At 38.7% G+C, this 14,508-nt stretch overlaps 1 protein-coding gene across 1 annotated transcript; it reads right to left on the bottom strand.

Moving 5' to 3' along the window:
• Window positions 1-601: 601 nt before the first annotated feature.
• Window positions 602-12,942, bottom strand: LOC127650566 (hepatic leukemia factor-like). The gene is made up of 4 exons (XM_052136066.1): window positions 11,972-12,942; window positions 7,546-7,977; window positions 4,327-4,571; window positions 602-3,606 (listed from the first exon to the last, which is right to left on the bottom strand). The coding sequence occupies exons 1-4, from the start codon at window positions 12,159-12,161 to the stop codon at window positions 3,391-3,393; spliced, it is 1,083 nt and encodes a 360-aa protein (XP_051992026.1). The 5' UTR covers window positions 12,162-12,942; the 3' UTR covers window positions 602-3,390.
• Window positions 12,943-14,508: the final 1,566 nt, after the last annotated feature.

Genomic DNA, 14,508 nt, shown 5'->3' on the forward strand with positions numbered 1-14,508 from the left:
ACAATAATGAGAATGCAAGCAATCATAATAATAGAGCAAGAAGGTTAAAAAGGAAAATACATTTAATTTCTACACAAAAAGTAATAAAGTTATATATCCAGCACTGTTTATTTTTTTCTTTCCTTTTTCTTCTTTCAACCAGAATATTCCTCCAAAAATTGTTGGTAGTGCACTATTCACTTCATTGTGAAATTCTCTGGAACTATACAGCCACCATTAGCTGGCTCCAAAAATGTGGACAACAATAAAGCAAAAGCCACAATTTGGCTGATCAGCATGGTGGTGCCTGAGAAAACTGATCAATCAGGTCTTTTTTCGGAAATATACTACATTTATATATTCAAGTTATGCAAATTACATCTAGTCACATATTCAAGCATATACTCATGTACACACATATATCTAGTGAGAGAATAGTTTAATATTTAATATATAATATAATATTGTACTTTGTATGGTACAGTAGTATCAGGGTGCATATCTTTTTTGGGGATGTGGGGTTAATTTCGAGGGGATGTATAGATATACCTGTGTAGGTCTATGTATATATATATATATATATATATATATATATATATATATATATATATATATATATACACACGATTCCTCAGACAATGATCAATAATAAGAAACTAAAAGGAGAAGGGTTATTGGCAAACAGGTTATAACTGTGTTGGGTTATGGGTGTTTGGGTCAAGAGACTGGGTGAGCACCATATAAAACGCCAACTGTTTTCCTGCATTGACAAAATATGCAAGTATGCGCCAGCATGCAAAATTCCCGAAGCCACACCAGCACCAATGCAGTTCCCAACATCAAAATCTTGAGGAAGAGTGAAAGAGATGTAGAAACCGAGAGAAAGAATATTGCTGTTGTGATTTCAGTTCATGTGAAAGTCATACTTCTGTGCATACGTGTGAATGGACATGAAAACCCAGATGCAGTTTTTTTTTATATCTGTGTGTCAACATTTTTGTATTAACATTTAAATATACACTGTACATTAAAAAATCATGTACACATTTATAGAAACTACCCATCCTTGGCTTTGTTCAGACTGGCAGCAAAAATCAGATTTTTTGGCATATCCGACACAAATGCATATTTACAAACCTGATCCAAACCACCACTAACATCACTGTGAATTCAGCAACAGTAGGTCATAAGTTCTTTAGATGAAATCGGTCTGTGCTTACCGAAAATCGAACCACTGCCCCCAGTGGCCAAAGCTGGAAGTGTTTTGACCATATAATCACGTGTGAGCTCCAGCTTCCGGGTGAAATGTCCACAGAGTGACGGCAATAGCGACTTGTAAATTACAAAATACAGTCAACAGGAATGCATATTTGGTCACATTTTATATTAGGTGGCCTTACAAGACTATGTATTTACTCTGTAACTATATGTTGTTCTGTAAAATGTCCACATTTGCTGCTACTGAGGTTGAGGCACGGGTAGGTTTAGGAGTAAGGTTAGGGTTAGGAGTTAGGTTTTGGTGTAAGGGTTGGGTTAGGTGTAGAGTTACCAGTGTAACTACAAATGTAATTATATGCAAGTACTTTAAATATAATAACAATGCAACAACATGTATGTACATAATAAGCACATTGTATCAAATGGTCAAGGTCATAGTTGTTAAGGCCACCTAATATAAAGTGGGTCTGAATATTTGATGAATCAATCGGTGTAACCCAAACACCAACCCAATCTTAGAATCGCAGTTATCATTGATTATGCGAAAGCAATTACTTCCTGGTTCTCACAAGACCAGAACCTGTGTCTCTGAGATTGCTAATGTAACACGCTCACAGTAGCATCACAGGAAATTTAAACACATTTGAATAGATGCAAAGATGTCTGATAGGAGGTGATGCCAGATATTTGTCAGAATAGTGTCAATGGCAGGGTACTGAAACACTTCCTGTGTGATCATGTTGCCAAACCACATCCATATGTGGTTAGAAATCTGATTTGTACAGTTCAATCTGAATGGTCAGATCGGATTTCGTGTAGTTTTTTTTCATCACTTAGGATATGACGTGCAACACAGCATCAAACACAAAGCACAGCAGTGTGTCAAATGCTGTGTATGAATTCACTCAAACATGCTCACATGTGGCATTCACTATGTAATTGATGCTTGTGTTGACTGATGTGGATGACATTGGCACCATGGAGAGATGTCATAAATGGAAACCTTATGTGTCTTGGTGTCCTGTTGATGCTTAAGTCATTCCTATGGCAACCGATGTACAGCAGATATACTGTAAATTGACTAAACTCTCTGAACAAGCGGATCCGATTTCATCACTTGCAAAACAAATCCTATTTATGTGCAGTCTGAACAAAGCCTTTTCAAAGCAAAGCTCTTTCAATGTTTTCACTCTCTCTTTCTCTCTTCCAACACACACCTCAGGATAAAACAAACACACACTGAATTTTAAGAAAAGGAATCAAAGATAAGTAATGAAAAAAAAGTGCTTGAACAAAATTGTTAAACTATACAGTTTTCATGTTTCCTATTTTTCTCTGTCCCAGTTCACATCTCCGTTCCTTTCCTTGACTCTTATTGACATTTGTCCCTTTTGGTCATGTTCTTCCTGACCTGCCTCACTGCTGCTGATGTCGAAAATGTATCATTAATGATAGCGATCCTGACTTTTAACAAACTTCTTCATATAGCCCTCTTTCAATTCAGCTCCCCGTAGCCCCTCCCACCCATATATAAAATATACAAAAAAGATTATTTCCAAAATCTCATCAACTTTCTGCCTTTGCGAATATAAAAATATACAGTTTTCCTTTGTCAAAATCTCTTCACTCTCTCGTTACCATCCACATTTCCTCTTCTTCTATTCTATGATGGCTGCCCCTAACAGTTCAAAAATATACAATGTTTTTGTCATAGAAAAAATTACATCTCTACCACCTTCTATATAATTCTCTTTCTGAGAAAATCATCTTGAATAGAAAGAGGATGTTCACAAGGGCTATGTGACATTATACATCATCTGTGTTTATTATCTGTGAGTATTTATGAGAGATTGCACATCCACAGTCAGGGTTCAGGTTTGTATCGTAAAAGAACACGTGAAGCTTATGAAAACGCTTGTGCTTACATGTAGACCTTCTGGACATCCATACACTGGGGCTGTTTAACTTAACTCACAATTTTCAAGTTTTTGATTCAACCAAGCACCACATCACCTAATTCAACCGATCCCTGCACTTACGAAGAAACGTAAATCTGTGAATAGAGTATCGTAGTGCTTATTTGAAGCAAACACTGAGAGAAAATGCCATTCCAAGCTGAGCTGCAAAGCCCTTGAAACGCTAATTCAAAATTGTTCATTTAGTGTCTCTGCTTATATTCTCCTTCTCTCCTTTTCATAAGTCTCCATGGCGACTCTCGAATTTGTTGATGATGTTGCGACAGCGGCCCAGTTCTTTTCGCATATCAGCGACTTCCTGTCGGAGGGCGGCGTTCTCCCGTTCCAAGAAAGCTGCTCGGACAGAAATCTGGTTTTCTTTCAGCCGGCGGGCATCGCGAGAGCGCTTTGCTGCTTCATTGTTCTTATAGCGCCGATTCCAGTATTTATCGTCCTTTCGAATGGGAAGAGTGTTTGTCCAAGGTGGTGTAAGGGGGGTTGGGAGTGAACAATGAGGAGAAAAAAAAGAATCATATTATTTTGATTGGACATTAAAACAGAAAAATATGCAGTTGTCCCTGAAAAGTATTTGTCCCTTAAAGTCACTTCAAAATGCATGAAATGAATGACTTCAAAACGAATAAGGGATTAATCTGAATAATATACAAAAATATTCATGTGGCTGATTATCCAAGTAGGCGCAAGGATAAAGCAACTTTTAAATAAGCATATATTAAAAATAATTATTTGTTGTGATTTCAGATCGGATGGGCGCAGTCTCGACTCGGTCTCTGTTAATTGTGCGCATCTGGATCTTACCAAGTGTAACATTAAGATAAGACATCATATACACTTTTCACTTCTTGAAATGTTAATGTATCACATGATTCACATGTGATTCTCATGTATTTATGTATAGCCTCAGAGTACATTTATATGACAACAATGTACTAAAATAGAAAAGTTATTCTTTTGCGTTTTTGAAAAGATTTACGTACAGACGACAACGTTGTCAAAACGATCCCCGTTCACACGGATCCGCAAAAAATGACTAAAAACACTTTTTTAAAATATATATAAATAAATTGTATTGATTATTCACTGACAATAGCCCAGCAGAATGATAATACAGTATGTTAGTAAGTCATAAAAAATTTAAAATGTGATGTAGTACCTTCTGTTCATCTGGCACCAGCATCTTGCGGGCCTTCTTGATCATGGGCTGAGGCTTCAGCTCATCATCTGTGAAGTGATGCCTGCGTGGGTCAAAAGCCTCTTGACCTGGCACACTAGACAAGGCGAGGTCAGCAGGGTCAGGATCAAAGTTCACCATGACATCAGCCACATTGGTTGGTGGCACCACTGGCGGAGGTGGGCAGGAAGGGCTTGGAGAAGGATCAGGTGGTACAGTTTGAGCTCCTGTTGAGAGAGGGGTAAGTGTCAAGAAAAATACAGTCTCTCACATACAGAATAAAACACCACCAGGGTTGGGGAGTACATGTAACGGGATTACCTATTTAAAATACAATATATAAGTATCTGTACTCCACTACAGTTACAATATAAATCACTGGTAATTAGAATAAAGTTACATTCAAAAAGTATTTTGATTACTGAAGAGATTACTTTGCATTTTATTGTCATTTGTTTCATTTAATATTTAGTCCTTTCAGATGGAAAACATTTATACATATAAATGATGCGATCCAAAGTGCATTTGAACAGCGGTGAAACACTTTCTTATGATGTGTTACATTCATACGAGCAGACAGAGAAGTACGATTGAAGTAAGTTTGGAGCAGAAGAAATAGAAATAATCCTTGTGTAAATTGCCAGCTTTACGCTAAGCTAAAATGCTATTTCTAGACACGATCATATTTTTTATCACGAAAATTCACATTGGATCATAATTTTTTCTTCTTCTAGTAAGATCTTTGATATTAGGGCAAAAATCATATTCTTGATAATAATTTTTGTATTGTTTTCCTGTAAGAATATAAAAAAATCCTTAAAACAAGATCAATTTTAGAAACAACACAGCATAAGATATTTAGGTTTTTCAGAGAATGTATTTTTAACATGTGTATTACTGTACTGGCAGAGTTTTTATAGTCAAAACAAGTGAAAAAATCTACCAGTGCTGAAGAAGTAATCTAAAGTATTTTGAATACATTACTGATCTTGAGTAATCTAATGAAATACATTACAAATTACATTTTACAGCATGTATTCTGTAGTGGAATACATTTGAAAAGTAGCCCTCCCAACCCTGAACACCATGCATCTGGCCTCAAGGCAAAGAGGATTATGAACAATGGATGAGAACTGTATGTTCCTTTTGGCCACCAGGGTGCAGCAAAACCAACATGGACACTTGCCAATTTCAGCAGCTGGTAGGCAAGGCCAACAAGCCAATCTACAGTTCCAATCTGTTATAAACGTTCAGAAAAGCATCATAAAATCGACCAGAAAACTCTCAACTCTAAGCCTTTTACATTGCTTACTTTCCATATATTCTTCCTCTTTTTAGTTTGAAATATGCTTTTAGAGCAGCAAATAGCCCTGCAATTGAAATGCGAGCACTTGACATTAATTATGATAAATTAGCCGTAATGGCAGTTTCTGCTTTAGCAGCTCTGCGCCGTGCACTTAAATGGTTCCAGAGTGATTTCTTGCACAGACATAATATATTTAGGATATCCACAGAAAATGAAGAGCTAATTATGCATGTATAACGTTTGTTGTTGTATACTCCTGTAAATATCACCAGTGAATGCTGAAATAAGATAATTCTGTTTATTTCAACATGACAATATGCCAACAGATTTAAAACAGCTCCTGAAAGCCAAACACAATCAAATTCTTTGTAATTTAATAATGAGCTTCTAAGCCTGAACACTCAGAAGGCCTGCCAAAGATTTGTTTGTCATTTATTAAGAAAACACACAAAGAATAACACAAAGCGATATAGGAAGAATGTTATGTAAAACACACTCCCCTCCCACATCTCCTAGCATCTTGTCCAGTTCCTGTCTTAATCCCTGTCTATCTAAAGCTACCAGAGGAAAAAAAGTGTTTCTTCCCATGGGCATGCACTTTTGGGCCTCTTCCTCTCTATGCAGGAGGAGACATAAACAAGAGACACAGCTGTGTGCACAATTCACATAGTACAAGCTATACAAACACACACACAATGACACATAATGTTTATACAGCCATACAAAGGCAAACCCAAAACAGCCCCTCTAATGAATATCTATCTAACTATCTGTCTGTCTGTCTGTTTGTCTTTCTGTCTATCTATCTATCTATCTATCTATCTATCTATCTATCTATCTATCTATCTATCTATCTATCTATCTACCTACCTACCTACCTACCTACCTACCTACCTATCTATCTATCTATCAATAGTTCTGTCATTCAATGTAGCTGTCTGCCTGTCTGTCTGTCTATCTTTAAGTTAATGTCCTTGTACAATGATAAATATATCTGCAGTCACACATACACATACACATGCACAACACATACCACATGATCTGTTTCAGATGTCCAATCACATCTTGTTTTGCCAAGTTATCATGATCAAAAGATAAATACCAGACCTAGGCATATAGCTCTCACTGCTTTAAAACATATAAATATAATTTTAGCATTCTTTTTCTCATTCTCTTTTCATTCCTCTCTCTCTCTCACCCCTTTTTCTCCTCCCCTGTCCATTCTATCCCCTCTGTTTCCCTCTCTATTGCTCTCTGCATCAGCACGTGACAAGCCGACTGCACATGGCCCCAACGTGTGAGGAAGCGGCAGGGAGGGGGAGAGAGATTTCAAAGCGCGCTACAGAAGTGCACCCACCATCTCCAACAGTCCTCTCGCCGTGCAGCATTTTGAAAATCTAAGTGGATCTTTCTGTTAATACAGTGCAAAAACCTGCATTGTATTCTACATAAATCTAAATTCGGCACAATCCCCAATTAGTAGTAACACACTGCAAGTCTTGCAGACCACTGTATTACAAAGAACATTATCAAAACATCAGTTGTGATTTTGCTATTTAAAATTTTTTTGTAACTCTAAATTTGGTATTTCCTCAAATATTTCATTAAGTTATTATCTGCTGTGAAGAGACATTTCCACTACACATACACTACTACACAAGCTTCAAAGCCTGCATTGCTGTGGGCTTTTGACACCCCATAATGCATCACTGTCAACACGAGTCGCTGACACTATCCTGCTCATGTTCACGTCAATGCACACACACATACACACACATTATACGTTAAAGGGACAGTTCACCCAAAAATTTTAATTCTGTCATCATTCACTCCCGCTCATGTTTTTCCAAACCCATAACCTTCACAAACACGTGAAAACTCATCATGGTTCTTACCATGCAGACACTCTGGACCTCCCAACAATCCAGGGGCCTGCGGCACATCCAAACCCAGCAAAGAGGATGATGAAGATGAAGAGGACAGGGAAGAGATGGAGGAGGCAGATGAAGAGCATGGTGGAGAGGAAGATGGGGGGCACTGAGAGCTCTGGCTGGGAACGGCCGACTGCGTGCTCTGGGAAGGGACCTGAGCGGCAGTACTGCAAGTGTTTCCCGAAGGCATGCACCCCATCCCGTTCTCCGTCAAGAATTCCTCTAGGTCCATATACTGTAGCTGGAACAGGCCGCCGTCGCATGGCAACGAGCGCTCCCAAAGCAATGGTCCAAGGAAGGCGGACTGGTTGGTGGGGCGCAGGGAGCCGTTGCCTCCATTCATGCCTCCTACTCCGCCCAATGAATCCTCATCAGAATCCAGAGGTTTGTCTTTATCTGACAGTGGATAAAAGAACAATAGTACATAAAATATGTTCACATACCTTGATTCAATCATCTCTCCACACTGTCACCAATTGGATTTGCAAAAATAATATTTTCAAACGAGTTTCTCGAAAAATCTTCCAATGATCTGACAAACAGACATACACACTAATACACTAACAACTACCAAATCATGTTTACATGAGAAGTTTAAATGAGATTTACGAGGATTACTCTCTGCTTTTGATGACACATGCTCACAATGGATAAGCCAGTAAGAATTTTGGTAAATGTGTTTATGTGCAATGCAGAATCGGAGTAATGGGCAAAATCTTTGTGCGCTTACACCGTTTATGAACTTACTCTGATTAAGAAAAACCAATTAAGGCTTTATATGGACTTACACATTGTGGGTTTATTAAGCATAATACGTTTTAATAAGAGCAATGTTTTGAAAGCGCCACAGTGTTTACACTTTTCTAAGGGAATCAACCTATGAACGGCTATTAGTTGTATAGAATGCAGCAAGTACTCTTACTAAGCACTTTATTAGGAAGGCATGAGCACCTGCTTATTAATGCGATCATCAGGCAATCGTGTGGCAGCAGTGCATAATATCATGCAGATGTGAGCCAGGAGCTTCAGTTAGTGTTCACATAAACCATCAGAATGGGTAAAAAATGTGATCTCAGTGATTTAGAATGTGGCATGATTTTTGGTGCCAGATGGGCTGGTTTGAGTATTTCTGTAACTGCTGATCTCCTGGGATTTTCACACACAACAGTCTCTGAAGTTACTCAGAATGGAGCCAAAAACAAAAAACATCCAGTGTGTGGCAGTTCTGCAGATGGAAATGCCTTGTTTGATGAGAGATGACAATGGTTAATCGCCAGACTGGTTCGAGCAGACAGAAAGAATACTGTAACTCAGAAAAACACTCAATTGATAAACAAAAGTACAATTGTAGTGAGCAGAATAGCATCTCAGAATGCGTCGAACATATCGAACCTTAAGGCGGATGGGCTACACCAGCAGATCCCGTTGGGCTCTTTATTAGGACCATAGTATTCCTAATAAAATGCTCAGTGAGTGTATTTTAACTAAAATAATTACACAATAAAATATTGAAAGGACCGGTTTCATTAACAAATTCCAAAATGATCAGCAGCATTGCGAAAGTCCATGCTCTGAAATTCACAAAATTCTGACATTGGGCCCCTCAACCAAAATCAAAAAACTGTCCAAATGATAAACCGGCATGTTTTTAGCTCTTCTCATTTAGAGCAGAGTTATTATCGTTAGCGAAAACTACAATTAAAACTAACTAAAATAATTTTGTTAAATAAAATAAAAGTAAAAACTTAAATTACTGGAAGAAAAAACTAAATAACTCCAAAACTAACTAAAATAAAATAAAAATGATCTCAAATTCATTGTAGTTTTAGTTTTTGCCATAATATGGTGAACATGGCATACATAACCTAACATTGTACCTTTGAAGAAAGCTTTAGTCAAAGGCAAATATTAAGAAATATTCAATACTGAGAAAAAGCACCTCTGAAGATCCTCTTTTGACCAAATCCCAGATGTGTTTAAGCAGCAGTAAAAAAGGTAAAGTGGGCCAGAGTAAAATATAAATATATATATATATATTTAATTTATGAAATTAAATTTATATTTTCATCTACACTTTTAATCATAACATTAAGTTAACTTTTACCTTTTTATAAACATAACTAGATTTACCTCAATTTTATGTAATTTTCTTTACCATTAATTTTCCCACCTGTCGTCATGAAATGAGTTCTGCCACACATCCCAAAGCAAAAAAACATCAAAACCTCCAGTGGTTTCATCCATGATTTCTGAAGTGATCGAATCTATTTTGGGTGAGAACAGACCACAATGTAACTCCCTTATCACTGTACATTTTGCAATTGCAGTCTACAGGAACGATCATGATTTCAAGCTCGATTACACTTACTTGTACAATTTGCAGCGTGCTAGATGGTGCTAGGAAATATAATCGAGCTTGAAATCAGGATTGCCAAGGAGACTGCTGATGTCAAGATTTACAGTAAAAAGGACTTAAATATTGATCTGTTTCTCACTCACACCTATTATATCACTTCTAAAGATATGGATTTAATCACTGGTGTCGTATGTATAACTTTTATGCTGCCTTTAGGTGCTTTTTGGAGCTTCAAAGTTTTGGCTCCTATTGACTTGCATTGTGAGGACCAACAGAACTGAAATATTCTCCTAAGAATCTTAATTTGTGTACAGCAGAAGAAAGTACAACATATATATCTAGGATGACATGAGGATGAGAGAACATTACTTATTTGGGTGAACTATCCCTTTAATTGTATACTGTCCAAATGTTAGTTTAGTAATGATTTATAATCATTTAAGGAAATGCATATGGATACAATGTGGATCAAGCTTAAATGTCTTTAGTCGCTTTGCCCATATTCGTCCTATATAATAAATTATAATAACAAAATCATAACACTGATTTTACAAGAGCTCATATTATGCGCAGAGAAATTAAAGTTTCCAAATGATGCATAGAAATTGTGCCCATGCATAAGAGCGTACAGTTTGTGTAATGAACAAACAAAGCTCATGGGAGAAAATGACCCTTGAACCGTCACTCTTTGCATGTAGCCTGCGCCATTACAGCTGCAGTTGGCTTGGAAAACACAATGCCATGCACTGAACTGGAATACCAGGGGCCAAGATGGCAGATGGAAAGAAGAGAGATGGGTGGGGGGGTACTAGCTGGCAAATGAGAGTGCTGCATGAGTGCTTCTAAGAGAAGAGCTCAAAGCAGTCAGCTAAGATGTCATCTTCAGCACAGATGCTTTTGAAGATGGAGCTAGGGAATATGCACTGCATAGTGATAGCTGGGAATAGCCATGTTTTACCCAACAATGGCACTGCAGTATACTGGCATTTACATTTATGAATTTGGAAGACACTTTTATGCAAAGCAACTTACAGTGTATTCAAGGTATGCATTTTACCAGTTTGTGTTTCATGGGAATCGAACCCATGACCTTGGCATTGCTAGCTCTATACTCTACCAGTTGAGACGAGAGAGAAAAAAAACCCTGACAAAAGGGAAGTCAAATCCTTATCAAGAGATAGATTTATGGTGCAACCAATAGAGAATGAGATGACGATAGAATAAAGAGCGAAACGTATATCGTAAAGATAGGAGAATACACAAAAATGAAACACTGAGATTTACATGGAGAGTGTGAGTTTTTAGCATTACCAAAAAAATATGACTGTGGAATTTGCATAACAAGGTGCAGCACAGGCCATATTCATACCAGCTAATTTACACATAAACTATACACTAAAGCTATTTAGGGAACGAATATATATATTTTTTTTTTATCTACTAAAAGCTTTGTCACAGAATCCATCCACCTCTTCTTGATGTCTTGATTAACAAGAGGAAAATACAGACAGCCATGGGAGCTTGGGAAATCCCTTTAAGATAGGGGAGAGGCTTCAATTATTTTAATTTGTTATGGCCCTTTAACATCACATGATTTGTCAACAATTTACCCATGCACTTGAGGAAACAGACTGAAGGAGTGATTGAACAGATCTGAGCTGAGGACGTTCAGTCCAACAAAGTGATGCAGAACTCTTAGTCAACTAAAGTTATCTTGGTGTTGCCTGTTTTTCCTTTGACTGGACTTTGTAAAAGCATACCAGCAGAATGAGTCTATTTCAGAGCAAAAACAAAACATTGTTGGTAACCCTGGGAGTTAAGCTAGACAGAAATACTATTTAAAAGGAAGGGAACGGCTGTATTAGCAATAACAATAGTGGATTCGTGGAGGAGAGTGAGAGAGAGAGAGAGAGAGAGAGAGAGAGAGAGAGAGAGAGAGAGAGAGAGAGAGAGAGAGAGAGTAGTGTGTGTGTGTGTGTGTGTGTGTGTGTGTGTGTGTGTGTGTGTGTGTGTGTGTGTGTGTGTGTGTGTCACCTTTCATTTCACAGCAGTTTTTCCCTCTGTGGTCCGCTTTAATGGGCAGCTGAAGAATGGATTTCAGACTGGCCATGGAATTGTTCAGGTGGCCATTGGTGGTGGTACCTGCAGGGTTTGCAGGTCCAAGTTGCGGACTGGTCCCTGCTGGAAGGTCGGGTGGCAATAGCTGAGAAATTGGCCTGGACATTCCTTGGTGTACACCTAGTCCAGCTTCGACCAGTTAATAACTTTTGAGATCACTAGACAGTTGACTGTAAAAATTTTCCAACCAGAGGCAGAAATGTACTAAAGAACTGTTTGAGCAAATGCAATAAGGATGTATATCGAAGTTTATGAGCGTTTAAAATTCGTCTTAAAGGTGCTTCTCCTAATTCGTACCCATTAGTGAAGTGAACTGACGTCCTGTATAGTCCACTGACTGAAGTGAGTAGCTGCTGGGAGTTTTACTTCACCCTCTAAACATCCTCTTGGCTCCCTTCAAAGAATTATTGCGACAATGGTTTCGCGTTCTATTAGAACGGCTCTGATCTTCCGTGGAATCACCGCTTATTTGTTGACGTATGTCAATATCGCGCTCATCTGGAGCTCCTCGCGGCCAGGACAGAAATATTCCCCGAAAAAGCGAATGAGCTGAATGAGACGGGCGTCCATGGAGGCAAAAATAAAATTCAGTCCTTCGCAGTCTTGCAGGACACTTTGAGTGAAGTATAAACTCAGAATAAATCGAATAGACAGACCTTGAAAAACTCAAAAATGTTTGCAAATAAAAATAAAAACATGTATAATACTTTAATGTGAGCTATCGCGGTTTGGACGGACGGCTGTCATTATTCCGCTGCCCTCTTTGTTGCTTTCTCTTTATTTTTTTGTAGCTAACCTCCGCAACCTCTTTCTTTCTTTCTCCGGGCACACTCGGTAAAGCGAGCGCTCGGTATCATAGCAAGAGTCAGCTGGAACGAACACGGGCAGCGCTCGTGACGTCACCTCTCACGGCGGAACGGCTCTCGGGGGCGGAGTTATTCATTATTCATGAGTTACGCCCCCTCGGTTACCGCCCACAACATGATAAACGAAACGCTCTGGCCAATAGTCTGCGTCCTACCGTGCATATTCTCGTCCGATCACCCCTGTTTTTCCTAACTTCTTCTGTGCTGTTGCATTTCCATGGATCGAACTCGAAAGGAGGAACGGAAACGTATATACAACTCTCAGGGAGAAAGACAAAGAACAAAGCTGAAAATATTACATTTATGCTATGAAGGTTGTCTAGCATATACATAAGTAATCAACATATCGGCTGGAATAAAAAAAAGAAATAATGTAATGTAAACACATGACAAATATCAAAGGATGAATAGCGTATAATTATAGGACGGGTTTATTTTAAGCCAAACCATGACTCTTAGCTACTCCTAACAAAACTAATAATCATTCATTCTCCTTTTTGTCGCTAGCTGTCACTGGCCAGAATAACCCTAAAACGTGAGTATTTCGAGTCGGCCGACACAAATGTATTTCCATAGTACCTTAAGGCCAGCACCAGTCCTCATAGCGAGCACATGGCTCAGGCACGCGCGATCGCTGCCTCTCCTTCACGCGATTGGCCAAAAGTAGGTCAGTCTCTGCCCTTCGCGCGATTCCATTGGACAAAACTAGGTCAGTCGCTCCTCCCAGACTTCTCCCCATGCGAGTGCCGCGTGAGACTGGAGTAAAACAACATGCAAAGGCGGCTCGGTGAGATCTTTGTGGATTAGTGCCGGCAACTCTTGTCAGACGCAGAGATCAAATGGAATCTGCCTGTGCGTGTTTAAAAATGAAAACAAATAAGAAGAAAGCGCCATGCACGCGGGTTGTTATCCACATTGATATAGACCCATTGCATTTTTGTCTACATGACTGATACAAGTTTATATGCTTCTTTTAAAAATGTGTGAAATTGTCTTATGGGAGTCAAGCTACAATTGAATTTATATTTGTAATAATAAAAAAATCATTTGACCATCTAGTTTTCTGCATAGAAAGGCTAGAGCAATGCACTATGCATACACCGATCAGCCACAACATTAAAACCACCTGCCTAATATTGTGCAGGTCCCCCTCGTGCCGCCAAAACAGCGCCAACCCTCATTCTGTGATGCTATTCTTCTCACCACAATTGTACAGAGTGGTTATCTGAGTTACCATAGACTTTGTCCGTTCTAATCAGTCTGGCCATTCTCTGTTGACCTCTCTCATCAACCAGCCTGTCTGGCACCAACGATCATCCATGCGATTATCAGCCAATCATGTGGCAGCAGTGCATAAAATCATGCAGATATGGGTCAGGAGCTTCAGTTTGTTCACATCAACAATTAGAATGGGGAAAAAATGTGATCTCAGTGATTTTGAGCACGGCATTACTTTTGGTGCCAGGTGAGCTGTTTGAGTATTTTTGTAACTGCTGATCTCCTGGGATTTTCATGCAGAACAGTCTCTAGAGTTTACTCAGAATGGAGCGCAAAAAAAAAAAAAAACATCCAGTTAGCAGCAGTTCT

This window comes from Xyrauchen texanus, chromosome 10 (assembly GCF_025860055.1).
Source record: "Xyrauchen texanus isolate HMW12.3.18 chromosome 10, RBS_HiC_50CHRs, whole genome shotgun sequence".
In the NCBI taxonomy this organism is placed as follows: Eukaryota; Metazoa; Chordata; class Actinopteri; order Cypriniformes; family Catostomidae; genus Xyrauchen; species Xyrauchen texanus.

Bases quoted from the DNA above. Each gene is read 5' to 3' on its own strand.
- LOC127650566 (XM_052136066.1), bottom strand. From the start codon at position 12,161: ATGTCCAGGCCAATTTCTCAGCTATTGCCACCCGACCTTCCAGCAGGG. The intron at 7,978-11,971 runs GTGACACACACA...ATCCACTGTCAG, and splicing joins AAACTGCTGTGAAATGAAAG to ATAAAGACAAACCTCTGGAT. The intron at 3,607-4,326 runs GTACTACATCAC...CCCATTCGAAAG, and splicing joins TGGTGCCAGATGAACAGAAG to GACGATAAATACTGGAATCG.